At 41.3% G+C, this 13,716-nt stretch overlaps 2 protein-coding genes and 1 long non-coding RNA gene across 4 annotated transcripts; 1 reads left to right on the top strand and 2 right to left on the bottom strand.

Moving 5' to 3' along the window:
* The first annotated feature begins 139 nt into the window (after positions 1-139).
* On the top strand, positions 140-13,315 carry LOC4578280 (RNA-binding protein 42). Its single transcript, XM_061658570.1, has 5 exons — positions 140-344; positions 409-778; positions 855-1,022; positions 3,183-3,441; positions 13,033-13,315. The coding sequence occupies exons 1-5, from the start codon at positions 304-306 to the stop codon at positions 13,155-13,157; spliced, it is 963 nt and encodes a 320-aa protein (XP_061514554.1). The 5' UTR covers positions 140-303; the 3' UTR covers positions 13,158-13,315.
* LOC133393460 (uncharacterized) lies at positions 3,447-9,227 on the bottom strand. Of its 2 annotated transcripts, none has more exons than XM_061658571.1 (2): positions 8,215-9,227; positions 3,447-4,515 (listed from the first exon to the last, which is right to left on the bottom strand). In XM_061658571.1, exons 1-2 carry the CDS (start codon positions 8,221-8,223, stop codon positions 3,793-3,795), a joined length of 732 nt encoding a protein of 243 aa, XP_061514555.1. In that variant the 5' UTR covers positions 8,224-9,227; the 3' UTR covers positions 3,447-3,792. The 2 variants fall into 2 exon arrangements, with proteins under 2 accessions (XP_061514555.1, XP_061514556.1); XM_061658572.1 differs by having other exon boundaries at positions 5,380-8,705.
* Positions 10,895-12,468, bottom strand: LOC133393461 (uncharacterized). Its single transcript, XR_009766174.1, has 3 exons — positions 12,328-12,468; positions 11,918-12,110; positions 10,895-11,822 (listed from the first exon to the last, which is right to left on the bottom strand). It is a non-coding gene; the product is annotated as an uncharacterized LOC133393461 (long non-coding RNA).
* Positions 13,316-13,716: the final 401 nt, after the last annotated feature.

Here is a 13,716-nt window from a genome sequence, read left to right as displayed (position 1 = left end):
GGTTATTAAATGTGATTTTTTTAAAGCAATTTAATCCTTTAATCGGCTTAAGCAATTGCAAATTGAAGTGAATGAAATGATTGTTATGTCTGTTTGTGTACATTGTTATGTCACCCGACTGTCATTCATCGTGTCCAGTGGAATACCTATAGTGAGTTAGAAAAGCATTTTTATGTTGTTTACAATAACGCTCGCAGCCGCTAGTTCTTGTGCTCGTGCTGTGCTTGTGCTTAACAAACGCTTTATTTTCACGGTGAATTGGCCAAGGCAGTATTTGTGAAACTTTTAATAAAACTTCTCACCATGGGAACCAAAAGAAAGAATATGGAAGATGAAATGTCCAGGTAAACTCACGAAATATGCAAGCGAATGCGGGTTCATAATGTACGCTTTCCACGATTATTTCAGATTTGAAGCAGAGATATCCAGTGCTACGGTGTCGTACAGTGCGCCGCCAACAGGTCCAGCTGCTGCTGGCAATCCGTTCATACCATCACAGGTACGGACGGTCATCGGATCCCAAACGTACAGCCAAGTACAGCAGAAATTGGCGCAAGTTCCGCCTAGGTTACCACCGCCGCCAATGCCTCCCTTTATGCCTACGTACAGTGCTCAACCGCAACCATTGTTGCCACCCAAATCTTACTCTACGGAACCGACGCCGGTGATTGTTAGCAGTGCGCCGAAGTTGTACACTGCACGACCGACTGTTGGCATTGCTTCGAAATCAGAATCATCTTCTGGACCTTCAACTAGCTCTGCACCGGCTGTCCAGTCGGTAAAATCAATAGAATAGTCGTAATGTGATAAAACACGAACAATGTTAATAGCCATGTATTTCTAAACAATTTCAGTACGATATCGCAAATATTCAATACGAAATGACCACCAAGATGAAGAAACCCAAAACGGAAAAGTCCGGTCCAAATCCAATAGCTGAGGAAGCTATCAAAGCAGCCCGCGCTTCATCAGCGCTGCAGTCCTTCGGCAACAGTGAACGACGTGGGAAAAAGGATAAAAAAGTGAGTGCGCTTTCAATTTAAATCACAAAATAACATCGGCTTTCCGAGGGAACGTGAACAGGTTTTGATGTGAACTATTGTTGCATAGTGGGGTGTATCGCAGTCGGTTGATATACAACAAAAAGATTAATATGATTTTTTTACCGTATTATATATTATATGGCATCCCTTCTAAGAACTGCCGAACGATTTAAAGAAAATTGAATTTGAATAACTGGAACCGGTATTAAACCAGTTCTTCTTGGGCGTATCATTCTATGCGATCATGCGGGCATATCCAAGCCTAAACAAGACTGGTTAGTGCAACACAATCGACCTAGTCAAAGTGTTTGCTACACGGGACGGACCGGATGGGAATCAAACCCCTCTGGTTTTGTAGCAACAACTGCATCCATTCAATGGACAAATTAATGCTCCTCATCCATTCAATTACTGGGAAAGTTAGAGCGGAAAAATTACATCAAACAATCTCCTTCTGCGCTTCCATGAGGAGGATGCAGTAACTTCTTTCTCTTCTTGTTATTTTTATTATTGTTGTTATAAAAATCTTCTGTCTTTTATCAATCCATCTCTAAAACACATCGTAGTAAAGGGAAACGGATGTTAGCTTTTTTGCATTTTAGCTACTTAGACTGTTACATTTATATGCTAAATGTACATTTGACGTTGAAAAATCGATCGATAATGGTTCATGGATGGACCATGTGGGAAGAGAACCGGTAGCTGGATCACAGTGGATTCTGTATCGGTTTCTTGGCCGGGACAGATTTGTGATAAGTTTCATGACTGACACAGCTCCAGGTACATGTTTTACATCGGGGTAAGGACAAAAATACACGAAGCGCGTTTCCGCAAACGGCGTCGCTGTTTGAGGACGAGATGGGAGCGGGATCTGTTCCAGGAATGGGTTGGATACGGTATCAGTTCCAGGAACGGAGTGGGTTCAAGATAAGCTTCAATAGCGGATGGGTTCAGAATCTGATCAGTTCCAGGGCAGATATGGGTTCGGGATCACTTCCAGGAATGACATGGGGTCCTGGGCCAATATGGGTATGAGTTCAATTGCAGGATCGATTTCAGTTCAGACGCAGTTCTAGGGACGGTATGTGTTGAAGTATCAATGAGTAGCCACAACGCACTTGAGGCAATTTATTTTCAATCCTTGTACAGTCAAGTCAAACGGTATCCATTAGAGAAGTAGCATTGATCTTATGGGACGAAGAGTAGTGGTTACGCACTTGAAGCTGCTCATCGTTTTGGACAAAATATACAGTGGTGCTCACCAAATTGATGGTACATTTTCACAGTTTTTTGCAAACATACTTAGCAGTTCTCAATCTAGACTTAAAATACTTACGGTAAGCTAAAACAAAGTTTGCAATACTATCTTAATTCGAAATGAAACAATTTATATTGCACCTATGAGTATATGGACGAATGTACGACCTTTAACGTCATTACCTATTTTCATTATCAAAAAGGGTCGTAGGCCTCCTCTGGCTACCATTAAGAAATGAAAAATGTATGGTATTGGCCAACAAGTTTTCTGTGATAGTTAGAAGAATAAGAGTTCACTAAACCAATGGTAATTGTCGTAAGTCGTACTCTCGGACCATATTTTAATGCTCGACCAATTTTTAGTCAACTCACAAAATTTACAGTGAAATAAATCATATTTTGAGATCCTATCCTATTATAATCTAAAATTAGAAACATTTTATGGTTAGTCTTCGTTTTGCACAACAACCGTTGTCGGTCAAATCCTGCCTGTGCCACTACTGGGCTTAGCTTTCAGTGACTTGCTGATTACACATAGTAGGATAGTCAGTCCTACGGTCCATTCGGGGCTTGAACCCATGATAGTATTACGAATAGAGTGAATCATTAAAGCAATTAATAAAGGCAATGACAACATGCTAGCTGTTTTTGGGTACAATTGTTGCGTTATTGGATGAAAACTTGAAGTGAAGAGAGTGAAGCTGTAGCTTTATGTTATTAACACTATGATGGATCCATAGATTCCATAAATAATAATAATAATAATAATAATAATAATAATAATAAAGCCAAATGCATGGCTTCCGACAGCTAGTATAAAAATTAAACTTTTTCGACAATTAAATTCATCCATTATAATTTGAATTATTTTCCATCAAACAGCAATTGGTTCGAGTTGCCGGCGGCCAAACTTGGGAGGACATGTCGCTAGCAGACTGGCCGGAGGATGATTTCCGTATCTTCTGCGGCGATCTCGGGAATGACGTGAACGACGAATTGTTGACGCGCACCTTTAACAAGTATCCATCATTTCAACGTGCCAAAGTGATACGCGATAAACGTACGAGCAAGAGCAAAGGCTACGGATTTGTTAGCTTCAAGGATCCGCAGGATTTCATACGAGCTATGAAGGAAATGGACGGTAAGTAGAGAATATGGCGTAGCAGTTAACGCTTCCTAATGTTTATTGTAAATCCCAATTGTGAGTTTTCATAATCTTTTTTTTAATTAGAATTTCTCTGATAATTACATTACTATATGCGTTGCGCTATACATTGAGTTACGTCATGCATTTTTATATTATTGTTGAGAATAATTTTACAGTACAATTTGTAACACTTAGAATGAAACATGTGCTGAAAAGTAGTGCTGCAAGGATAATTAAAAAAAAAACACTCCTTTTGTGAATAATTCGCATTCGCTAGTTGAGCGGAGGTTTTACTACTCGGCGGGTTTGTTTGGGTTTGTGTCAAAGTGTCCAAGGCTGGTGCGTTTATCCCATCGGTCCCCAACCATACGATACGAACAGCTGCGGTACGGTGTATTGGCGACGCGCAGTATTCACCTTCGATGTACGAACTGATGAAGCACTGTCGACATAGTCTGTATCAGTCCGCAGTTGCTGCGCGTGTACAGCGATGGGTTCGGGATCTAACGGGTACCGGGCGCCAAAGGGAAGTGTCTTCGGCACCAATGGATAGCCGGCACCCTTGGTTGTTGCATCTTCTTGATAGTCAACTAACGAATGCTCGTCTTGCTGTTGTTGTATCCTTAAGAGCTGCTGTTGCTTCAGTTGTTGTTCTTGGAGCTGTTGTTTCTGCAACTGAAGCAATTGCTGTTGCCGTTGCTGCTGTTGCAGCTGCTCCTGCTGCTGCTGATGTTGCTGCTGCTGGTGTAGTTGGTTTTGTGCATAGGCTTTTTGTGCCTTGGTGTAATGGTTAAGGTAAAACATTGAAAATGGCATACCGGAGGCACCCCAGCCACGAGACATAAAGAGATCCTTTTTGATTGCTAATGGCGTCGACGAAGCTACTGTTGGTGCAGCAACGGGGACACCCATAGACTTTGATCCCGCTACAGTCGGTCGATCCGTTCTTATGGTATTCACTGTTTGCCCATCGGAGTCACTGGTGCATGGCATTGAGATGACTCGTTGCGGTACGCTGATTATCACCATCGCCACCAAGCCAAACCAGATACGCGTTAAATAACGACCCTGCAGGTTAGAGGGAAAAATAAAAAAGTGAGTAAGTAGAGGAGGGGAGTCATCGAGAAGAAATAAGGTGAAAATTTGACATGTTTGATGTAATACGAAACGAAGGTCGCGTTCGATGTTTTGCGAAAGATGTACGTAGGGGTTAGAATTTCATCCTTTAAAATCTGCTTGATGCGTGGGGTTTTATTTCACCAGCGCACAAACAAGTGTTGTTTATGGGGGTTTTGCTTTGACAAATTCTCCGGTCTTATTGTTTTTTTCTTCTCTCCAACGATGCTATGGGCAATGATCGTTTTAGCATTGCGCAAGCTTCTGAGATGTATTTACAAGCGGACACATTGTCATAGCATGTTTGTTCGGTTTTTGAGCGGTAATCTGGGTCTGGTGGGCCTTCGTTAAGACGCACGATTAACAACATAACCGCCATGAGTTCAAGACTCGTAGCGACCACATACTTCATGTGCAGTACTGACTCTTTCTTTTAATATAAACGTGTTATACAAAAACATATTTTCTTCATTATACAAACAAGCATTTAGCATATGCAGTTTGGTGACGCTTGGCAAGATGCGGTGAATATTTCTATATATTTAAACAAATTTTTGTCAGCCATAAAGATTCATGATTTAATAGCAGCAAACCGTTTCCTGATCAGTGTGTTTGTGTGAGCTGTGAATATAAACATTTGTTTACTCTTTTTCTTGGTGGGAATATACCGTTTCGTGGGAATAATATATACTGTGCAGGAAAGAGCACGGTTTGAGATTCCCAGCAACTACTTATACGACCCTGGCCAGATGATGGACTTTTCTAAAAGTTCACAATCGCAATCAGTTGTAAATATGATCGTAAATAACCACCTACCACTGTTTGTGGGTCTCCGGAGGCTAACGTTTAACTTAATCGGCTACATTGCGGGCGATAGGGGGCATCAGATTCATCCATCCGTTGGTTGGCGGCACGTAGTAAAAACGGCGTTGTCTCCTATCACAGTTCCCTTGCATGCATGATGCTCACGGTCAGTTGTTTGTTTCGGAATTTCTTGTTTGATTTCGTTTTCGTCTATTTTAGGCGCTAGGCGCGATCTGTTTACCTTCAAGGGTGGGAATATTTATACCAACTGTGTGAGAGTGTGTGTGCGAAACGATAATTACCGGCAAGTCCCGATTGACCGATGTGCACTGATTAGAATAGGCAGTAATTAATTTCTCGGGGAGCGTTCAGTGTGTTCAGTGTGACTGCAAACGATAACGCACCGACTGTTTCTAGACCAAGTAGTGTGAGAGCCTTCTTTTTTTTTGCTAGCTGCACTGGAAAAATGCAATGAAAGTGCAAGAACAAACAAATAAACAAACAAACAAACAGATTGGCGATCACTTGCTTGTGGGTGGATGTTATCGCACGATCTATTGGTTTGTTGATCGAGCGACCGAAGTTCAGTTCCGGAGCAAAAGGGTATAGTAACATTTCTACGCCTCATGCCATGCGGTGTACCAATGACTGAGCATGTTAGTATATTTTCTACACGCACTGGATGTTGCAAAAAGGCTGCTTATTAATATTATTATTATTATCATTACAGCAATGAAAAGAGTGCTCTCATTGACTCAATCAAGTGATTTAATTTTCGTTCGAGTGAAAACCAATAAATCATATTACATTACTAATGATTGTGCTTTGAATAGTAAAGCTTCGTTTTACGGCGTAATTTAACCATGACTGACCGAGACTGGATCTTGGCGAGGAATCTAATCATTTGGCATGTGTATTATTTACTAGTGCCTGCAGCTTGCACACTACGAAGTGCCTGAGTGTCACATTTGGTCTCATGATTGCAGCTAGTGTTTGTAAGCTTTGGCTGATGTAAATGTATATAATAGTGCGCCGCATGTGCGCCGCTCTCAAAAAGAGGCTGCCCTAGGGTCACAGTAATATGAATCATAGTAACGAGAAGAGGAAAAAAACCCTTATACCGAAAATCTTATGTACTAGTATTGTATAACAATACGGGAAAGCAAAAATCGTCCAAGGTGCAAGCTCAAAAAGAGAGTTATTGGTTTCCTAACTGAACCTTGTTTGACGACATTTGTTCACCTCGTGATACTGAGAGCAGCCATGAAGGCGTCTAGTGGAACGTGCCGCCCCGATCGTGAGATGAATTATCTCAACCCAAAACTTTGACATTCAATAGCTATTATATGGTTTTATTCTCGGGTGTGTTCTTCTTGCCAACCTGGTCGAAGTTTGTTATCGTCCCTTGTGAGTTCGAACGATACAGGAATGATAATGTTGAGATGAGATGAGATTTTTATATCTTTCATTTTGTGTGATGTTTATGCGGGCTCTGGCTATTTGATTAGTTAGTACCTGCCTATAGCTCTCGCATGTCGCCATTTTTTGTTTTTTTAATTCATTATGCTGTTGATCAAGTTGGTGCTCTAATTAGCTACAAAGGTATGCAATTGAATTAAAAGGGCATTTACATGGAGCAGAGCTTGGTGATCTAATTTTTGGAATTAATGTTAATATTAACGATGCTCAAGTACGCGACGGTACGGTTTGGTGGTGTTCTATCCGCAATTTGAGAAATGCTGACGACATTAGCATGTACATAAATTATTATTAAATTTAAAATATTAACATAAACGACTTAAGCAATACTTTCGTTGTTAAAGAAAAATAAGAAAAATTTTACGGGTATTTGTACTTATAACTGTTTGTAAACACAATGTAATATAACTGCCATAGTTTTTTATTTAATATGACCACGGGGGCGGTCCCATGCTACAGTCGAACGACTCAATAATATGGCTGTCATGGGTTCAAGCCTAGAATGGACCGTCCCCCGGACTACTGACTATTCGGGATACATGGAATTGCTGAATAAGTAGGAGAAGAAATAATTTAAGATTGACAAAACACCGAACGAAAATAACGGAAAATGCTGCATTTTGAATCAATCGAGCCAAAGTTACTGTTGGTTACTAGGCGTCTCCATTGATTCCGATCGGTAAATCATGTTCTGCGTTGGGTGAAATAATCTTGCGTACTCCGACCCGGGGTTTCCAGACCACAAATCGAGGACACTATGTTGACGAGCGCAGCTCAGACAACCGACCTCATCTTTCCGCACTATCTTGTTTGTGAGGCAGCAGCTCAGCTCAAAGATTTGTTTGTCTGTGTTAATCCGGTACACATGTGGCGTGAGAACGGTTTGAAACTAGAAAACAAATCCACCTTCACATTCGACGTTTCTCAGACGGGGGAGGATGTAAAGCCCGTAACAGGATTTAATGATGTTGTTACGGCTGTAGAGCGTTTGCCGACATAAAGGTGACCGTGTATCTCGGGAATGGTGCTTGCGCATTGATAGAGAAGTGCTTATTGATACGTGTTACCAGGAGCTCTTATGTGTGTGTGTTCAAGAGGTCAAACAAGATGCAGGCGTACGGCGGATGACTATTGAGATGGTATTCTAATCAAACAGTCGGTAAATAGGAAACGAAAGGCAAACAATACGTTATTACCGCCTAACCCGGCAATGGTAATGGCGGTAAGGCTGGAAGGGTGTCGAATTCGATCGCTGTTTTAGCGCAGAACTATGTACATTATGTCTTTATGAGGTGTATGTAAATTAGAAGATGGAAATTATTGGGAATGGTAATAGTTAGCGGTTGTGTTATCGTATTCTATTCTTACCTTGTCCATTTTGAGCCGTATACTGAGCAGGATGTTGTATGAACTTTCCAAAAACACAGATGATCAGCTTGTTACCTAAACGGTTGTCTCCGAGGTCGTTCAGGATATTGCAGTTCTAATTTTAGCACGTGAAGTCTACAAGAACTTGCTTTATAGGTTTCCGAACAGAACCAGGTTCTCAACAGCAGTACCGCAGGTGGGCTTCAACATAAAGGACAGTCCTTTACGCACTTGCTTTCCAAGCATAATTCACACACGTCCAAGCACTCCCAATTCAATCCAGCTGAATAAGTGTTGGAAACAGCATGATGCTAAGTTATAAGCCAATTAGATTGCACTATTTTGCTACGCAAGTTTCACTGTTCACTGTACCGCATCGCCGACAACAACACACGGGGGCCACCACGTAGAACCAATGCAATTCCGAGCCATCGGAGCAAATTTAAAACCCGAATCGCTTGTCGTGGAGATGTCTCGGACAGCTGCCAATATTAGTCCGGCGAAGTTAGCACCCGGCTGCTGGAGTGTGGCTTTTATCAACATCCTCTCATTCTGCACCGGTGCGAATGCGAACGAACAGTGAGCAATCGGTAGTGATGAAACGAGAGAGAGCGAAACAGAGAGCAACAGATGCTTTCGTTGTTATCACAGACAACAAGCAGCAGTGGGTCTTCGTCGGGTGGGCGCACACAGCAGTAGAATGTTTAGTAGCTCCTTGACTGTTGCCTACAATGAGTGGCTCTACTCACTCGCCAAGCAGTGAGTGGTTCCAGTGAGTGATGCAACGGTTATCAGGAAAGCACGCTCGCACGTCTGGTACAGGACGACTGGGGAGAGCAAAAATAAAAAAAATAATCCGCTCCTCAGAAGTGATTGGAAGGTAATAAAGCGTGACAAAATAGCAACAATTTGTCGTGCTGGTGGCGGCAGGATGCACATGGCTCTCCGTTTGGACTTTGGCATGAATGCGCGCCAAAATGTTTTTACTTGCTGTGATGTGCTGATCACTGATCAAGTGATCAAGTGTACAGACGGCTTCAGAAAAAACGGGTGAATGGCATTTTGCAGTGGAAAGGGCAACACAGGGCTGAACATGTTGTAGCATCATCGTAATGATAAAAGACAAGAAAAATAATTATATCACTGAATTCACACTATTAGTTCCATATTGTTTGGCAAAATTTCGCCTGCGAGTGTAATTGCTGTACTGCTACAGATTCATGTACTGTGTATACGGGTGTTACGGGGAAAAGGGGAAAACTTCTCCTGCAAATGAATTTTCATCTCGCACGTACTGTCGTGAAACCAGCATTTGCTTATATAAATGCCTAGAAATGATTTGTTGTTCAAGCTTGGTCACTGTTTGCATGCTTACCACTCTTGGCTGACATTTGATCTACATCCGCCTACATCAGGGCACCATCACTACGGCCCACCATGGTGTTAAACCGTGCCCATGGTTAATCAATTCAAAAACAAGACCTTTGGCAGGAGCCTACAGTAATCTACATATTTGTGCAATAAGCTATCAATATTGCCACCGGACGAGAAAACCCGATCGAGAACAATAAAACAGTTAAAAATGTGATGAAGAAAAGTACGGGGTGCATTAACGCTACAAATGCAAACAACATTGATCACGCATCCTTCCTAAGGTACTGCGTGTGTGAACCTTGTTCGGGCCAGAATAAGAGCTGCTCCTGCAGTATACTGTATTAAATGGAACATATTTTCCTAGCAATCCCTTGGTTTAGTCGTCATCTTGCACGATTTTAACAAGCCAATCATGGGTTCGAGTCTCTTATGGGGCCGTTCCCCGCAGCAAGAACTGACTTAAATCTGCCGGCTGCGTGGTATCTTATTAAATCTCAATAGCATGACCACGTCAGATATGAACTGGTTCTGCAGTTAGTTCATTAAAAACCAAGAAGGTCTGCTTGCTACCACCATAATTTCTTTCATAAGAAAAAGAGAATATTTTTTTGTTTTTTTTTTCTTTCGTTGTTTTATATGTTTATGCATATTACATTCAATGTTCAATGATTGTGTAAATCTAGGTAACTCGCTCATAAGGAAAATATTTTTCAATGAGATTTTCGTAAAATGTTTGAAATTTTGATATAACCTTTTGTTATTATTACATTAACCCCTATAATTAATAACTCGATCGATTTACAACCAAATAAACCTTAGCTGCCAAGCTGGCGTTTGGGGTAGTGTTGTCCGGTGTGGCCTTGTGTTATGGAATAGTATGTTATATAACAACCGTCATGGAATGAATGTCTTTTTGGCGGTATCCCAAAGCAAACAACCAATCAAATTGATAGATATTGGTTATTTTCAAATTTAAATCGCTTTTACAATTAATTTTAACAATAATTCCACACAAGTCACAACATTCATTACCAGCCATTTTTGACAGAATGCATCATATTTCAGTTTATCTTGTAGTAATTATGAGTAGTAATTAAAATAAAATTAAATTTGTATTATCTTTTTTGTGGTGCCTTCGATCTGCCTTATGAAATTGCCTATAATTTACATATTTTGCTTTCGGTTTGCCTCTTTTGCTACGCTTAAAAGAATTCTAGTACTTAAGCGGTTATCATGATGATCATGAATAAACATAGCAAAGGAATTTCTAATGTAAGCTGAGCAATAGACTTAGCTAGACTAACACAAATTTCGGCACACCTGCAGTGCCTTCCGTTTGTCTGGCATTATTGGCCAACCTGTACCAGAAATGATTTCATTTTGACTATGCCGGTAGTATTCAAATATGTGTGTGCGCTGTATGGCTTGATGCATAATGCTTTTGTCTGGAAGAATCGAATAGAAAGCCTTGACAGCTAGGAAGTATTCCCATCCCCCAAGCACATACCGCGGGTGCAAGGGCGTTAATGCGTCACTGGTCCAGTTCGCAGTCGGTGTCTCGCGAGCGAAATTAATTCTTCCCTTCCGATCATCCATCATTGAAGATGGATTAATGCGGCGTGTCTCCTTCGCGTTCCTTGTACAGAATACGAAGCCAAGTGGTTTGCTGAAACACCACTTACCAAAGTCATTGGAAACAAAAAGTGGAAATCGTAAATAAATACGATACAGAACCAACGCACACACAGGCGGTCCAGTCGGTCCGGTTGTTGAAAAACATCGGGTCAGTCGGTGCTGTGATCGGCATTCAAATCGGAAAATTAGAATTGCTACCGACTATGGCCATGTGTACGAGACGGACGAGTGATCACTGGTGCTGTAAAAAACAGACAAAAAACCGGAGCGGTCCGTAGCTATGGGCGACCTTATTTACCTGCGAAAAGTCGAATATTTTGCATCAATTGCACCGAAGCTCGAACGAATGCATGAAAGCACAGTTCCGTGTACCTGGGCGCCGCCATATGTCGGCCAGGGAAACGAAGCGTTATGGCCACATAATTGCGGATTCATAATTGCCATTGTGAGGAACCATTCTTGCCCAGAGTAGTGTAACGAGTGACTGAAGTGGGTGCGTTGTCAGTTTCCATGGAAACAGAGCATTGAGCCGAGCAGGGATAGCAGCAGTGCGTAGCAGCCTAAACGCCCAAATTGGCGGTAACATTTGCTTTAAGCTACTGAAATGATAAACGGTGATATCAACATCATCATATCGATTGGCGCCGTCCTTGTACGCGTGAGCCAATTGAATGCCCCAGGGCGCTAGACTTACCGTTTAATTCTTCGGCTGGTATTGATTGGGAAGGTTAATTTTTGCGCCATAGCCGTGTGTTTCACGATGCGTAAAATATAGAGTGTGCTTGTGAAGGTGGAAATGGGGCGCGCGTGGGCTTCGTGCACGGGAAGCAATGTAACGATTGTATGATTGATATTTGATAGGCGACGGGAAAGCCTCGGACGAAAGACTGTAAGTACGAACGTAAATCAATAAAGGCAGAGGATGGCTCGGTGGGGTATGAAAATTGACATTGAATAGGCAACATGTGATTACCTACTGACATTAAGTACTCGTTTCATGCAGCAGCTTTAGCTTTGCTGATCGGCAAAGGTTACAGGCAAAAACCCTTGTACAACGTTGGTAGCAAAATGAGGCAAAACGGAAAACTTTCTTTTAATACTTACGACTTTGCACTACTACTGCTAATACTACTACTACTATTAGTAGTCAGCTTACACAGTCGTGGGAAATGTGTTCGAGATACGAAAATGTCACGCAAAAAGTCTGCTGGCACACAGATTAGCTTAAAGGTGCTCCTGAAAGATGTTGGTGTGAATTGTGTAGCTATATTTTTCACTTCGATGTTAAAAACTTCTTGTTCAATTGTTTGCGGGCAGTCTTTTGCTGTAGTGGAAGAATACTGATGGGAAACTACACACTGTAGGGTAGAAAGTTTTGCGGACAAAGTGCAACGCCTAGCCGGCACGGAATGGTATAACCTGCTTTTGACTCCATTAGTGACATTTATGACGGTTGATTGCTGCTGCATTGGGAAGCCACAGGTGTTCCTCGAACTTGACCCACACACCTTAGATGAACGCAATAGAAACACGTGCATGTGGTACGTACAAGTGTAGGGGAGCGGTTTTGTTATTGTTATTTTAAGGTCGTGTTGTACGAAATCGGATATTCTGTTTCCCGTGGAGTTTGAGAACATAGTTCAGATTGTTTGAATTTTGAACCATTTCAGTGTTTTGTGACCGTTTCCTAAATTGGAGAGAAAGATCCATATTTTGCCAGTGCAAGATACACCAACAAATACGGTCGCTGTTATCAATTGTTCGTTTGAATAGACGTGAATTCTCTTTCCTTTTTCGTTTCCTCCGTAGGACGCTACGTGGGTAGTAGACCAATCAAGCTACGCAAAAGCACGTGGAAAAATCGCAGCATCGATGTGGTACGTAAGAAGGAAAAGGAAAAACAAGCGCTGCTCAGCCTCTTCAATCAGAGTTAGTACGACGTGGAAGCATCGCCGAGGAGGAGCGATGTGCATGTTAATTTCGGCACACCACATTCTGTTAAGCTGATCTTTCTTCATTTGGAACCGTGGAAATATAGTTTGCAATTGTAAAAAAAAGTGTTTATGAGAAATATTAAAAGACAGACACCATATTTGCGTGTAGATTTAGATAATTTATGTTACGCTAGCTTCGAAAAATAATATCACTCAGCAATAAGATCAATCTATATCATACCAAACATTCACTGTAGAAATATCGTTCAGCTTGAACAAGTTATTTTTAATTATTTGTTTTTCTTTCGAGGGAACAAGAGGTGAGTACTGCGCATTTTAAATCGTATTTTTTGTAATTTTATTAAACAAATGTAATTTTTCTCGAACCAGAAGACGATTTTAGCATTTCTTTTCACATTTCTTGGAATTAGAACATAAGCAATAATAATTTTTTCGTTAATAAAGCCCTCAGTTAGTGAATGTAATTGTTTTATACAAAAAATAAAGTTACGACATGTTTCAATCATGGTTTTAATAGAGCATCTGTGGTCGAAACCCT

The sequence above is a fragment of the Anopheles gambiae genome, chromosome 3 (assembly GCF_943734735.2).
Source record: "Anopheles gambiae chromosome 3, idAnoGambNW_F1_1, whole genome shotgun sequence".
Taxonomy (NCBI): domain Eukaryota; kingdom Metazoa; phylum Arthropoda; class Insecta; order Diptera; family Culicidae; genus Anopheles; species Anopheles gambiae.
The sequence above is the reverse complement of the archived record's forward strand: the minus strand, read 5'-3'. Positions and strand labels throughout refer to the sequence as shown.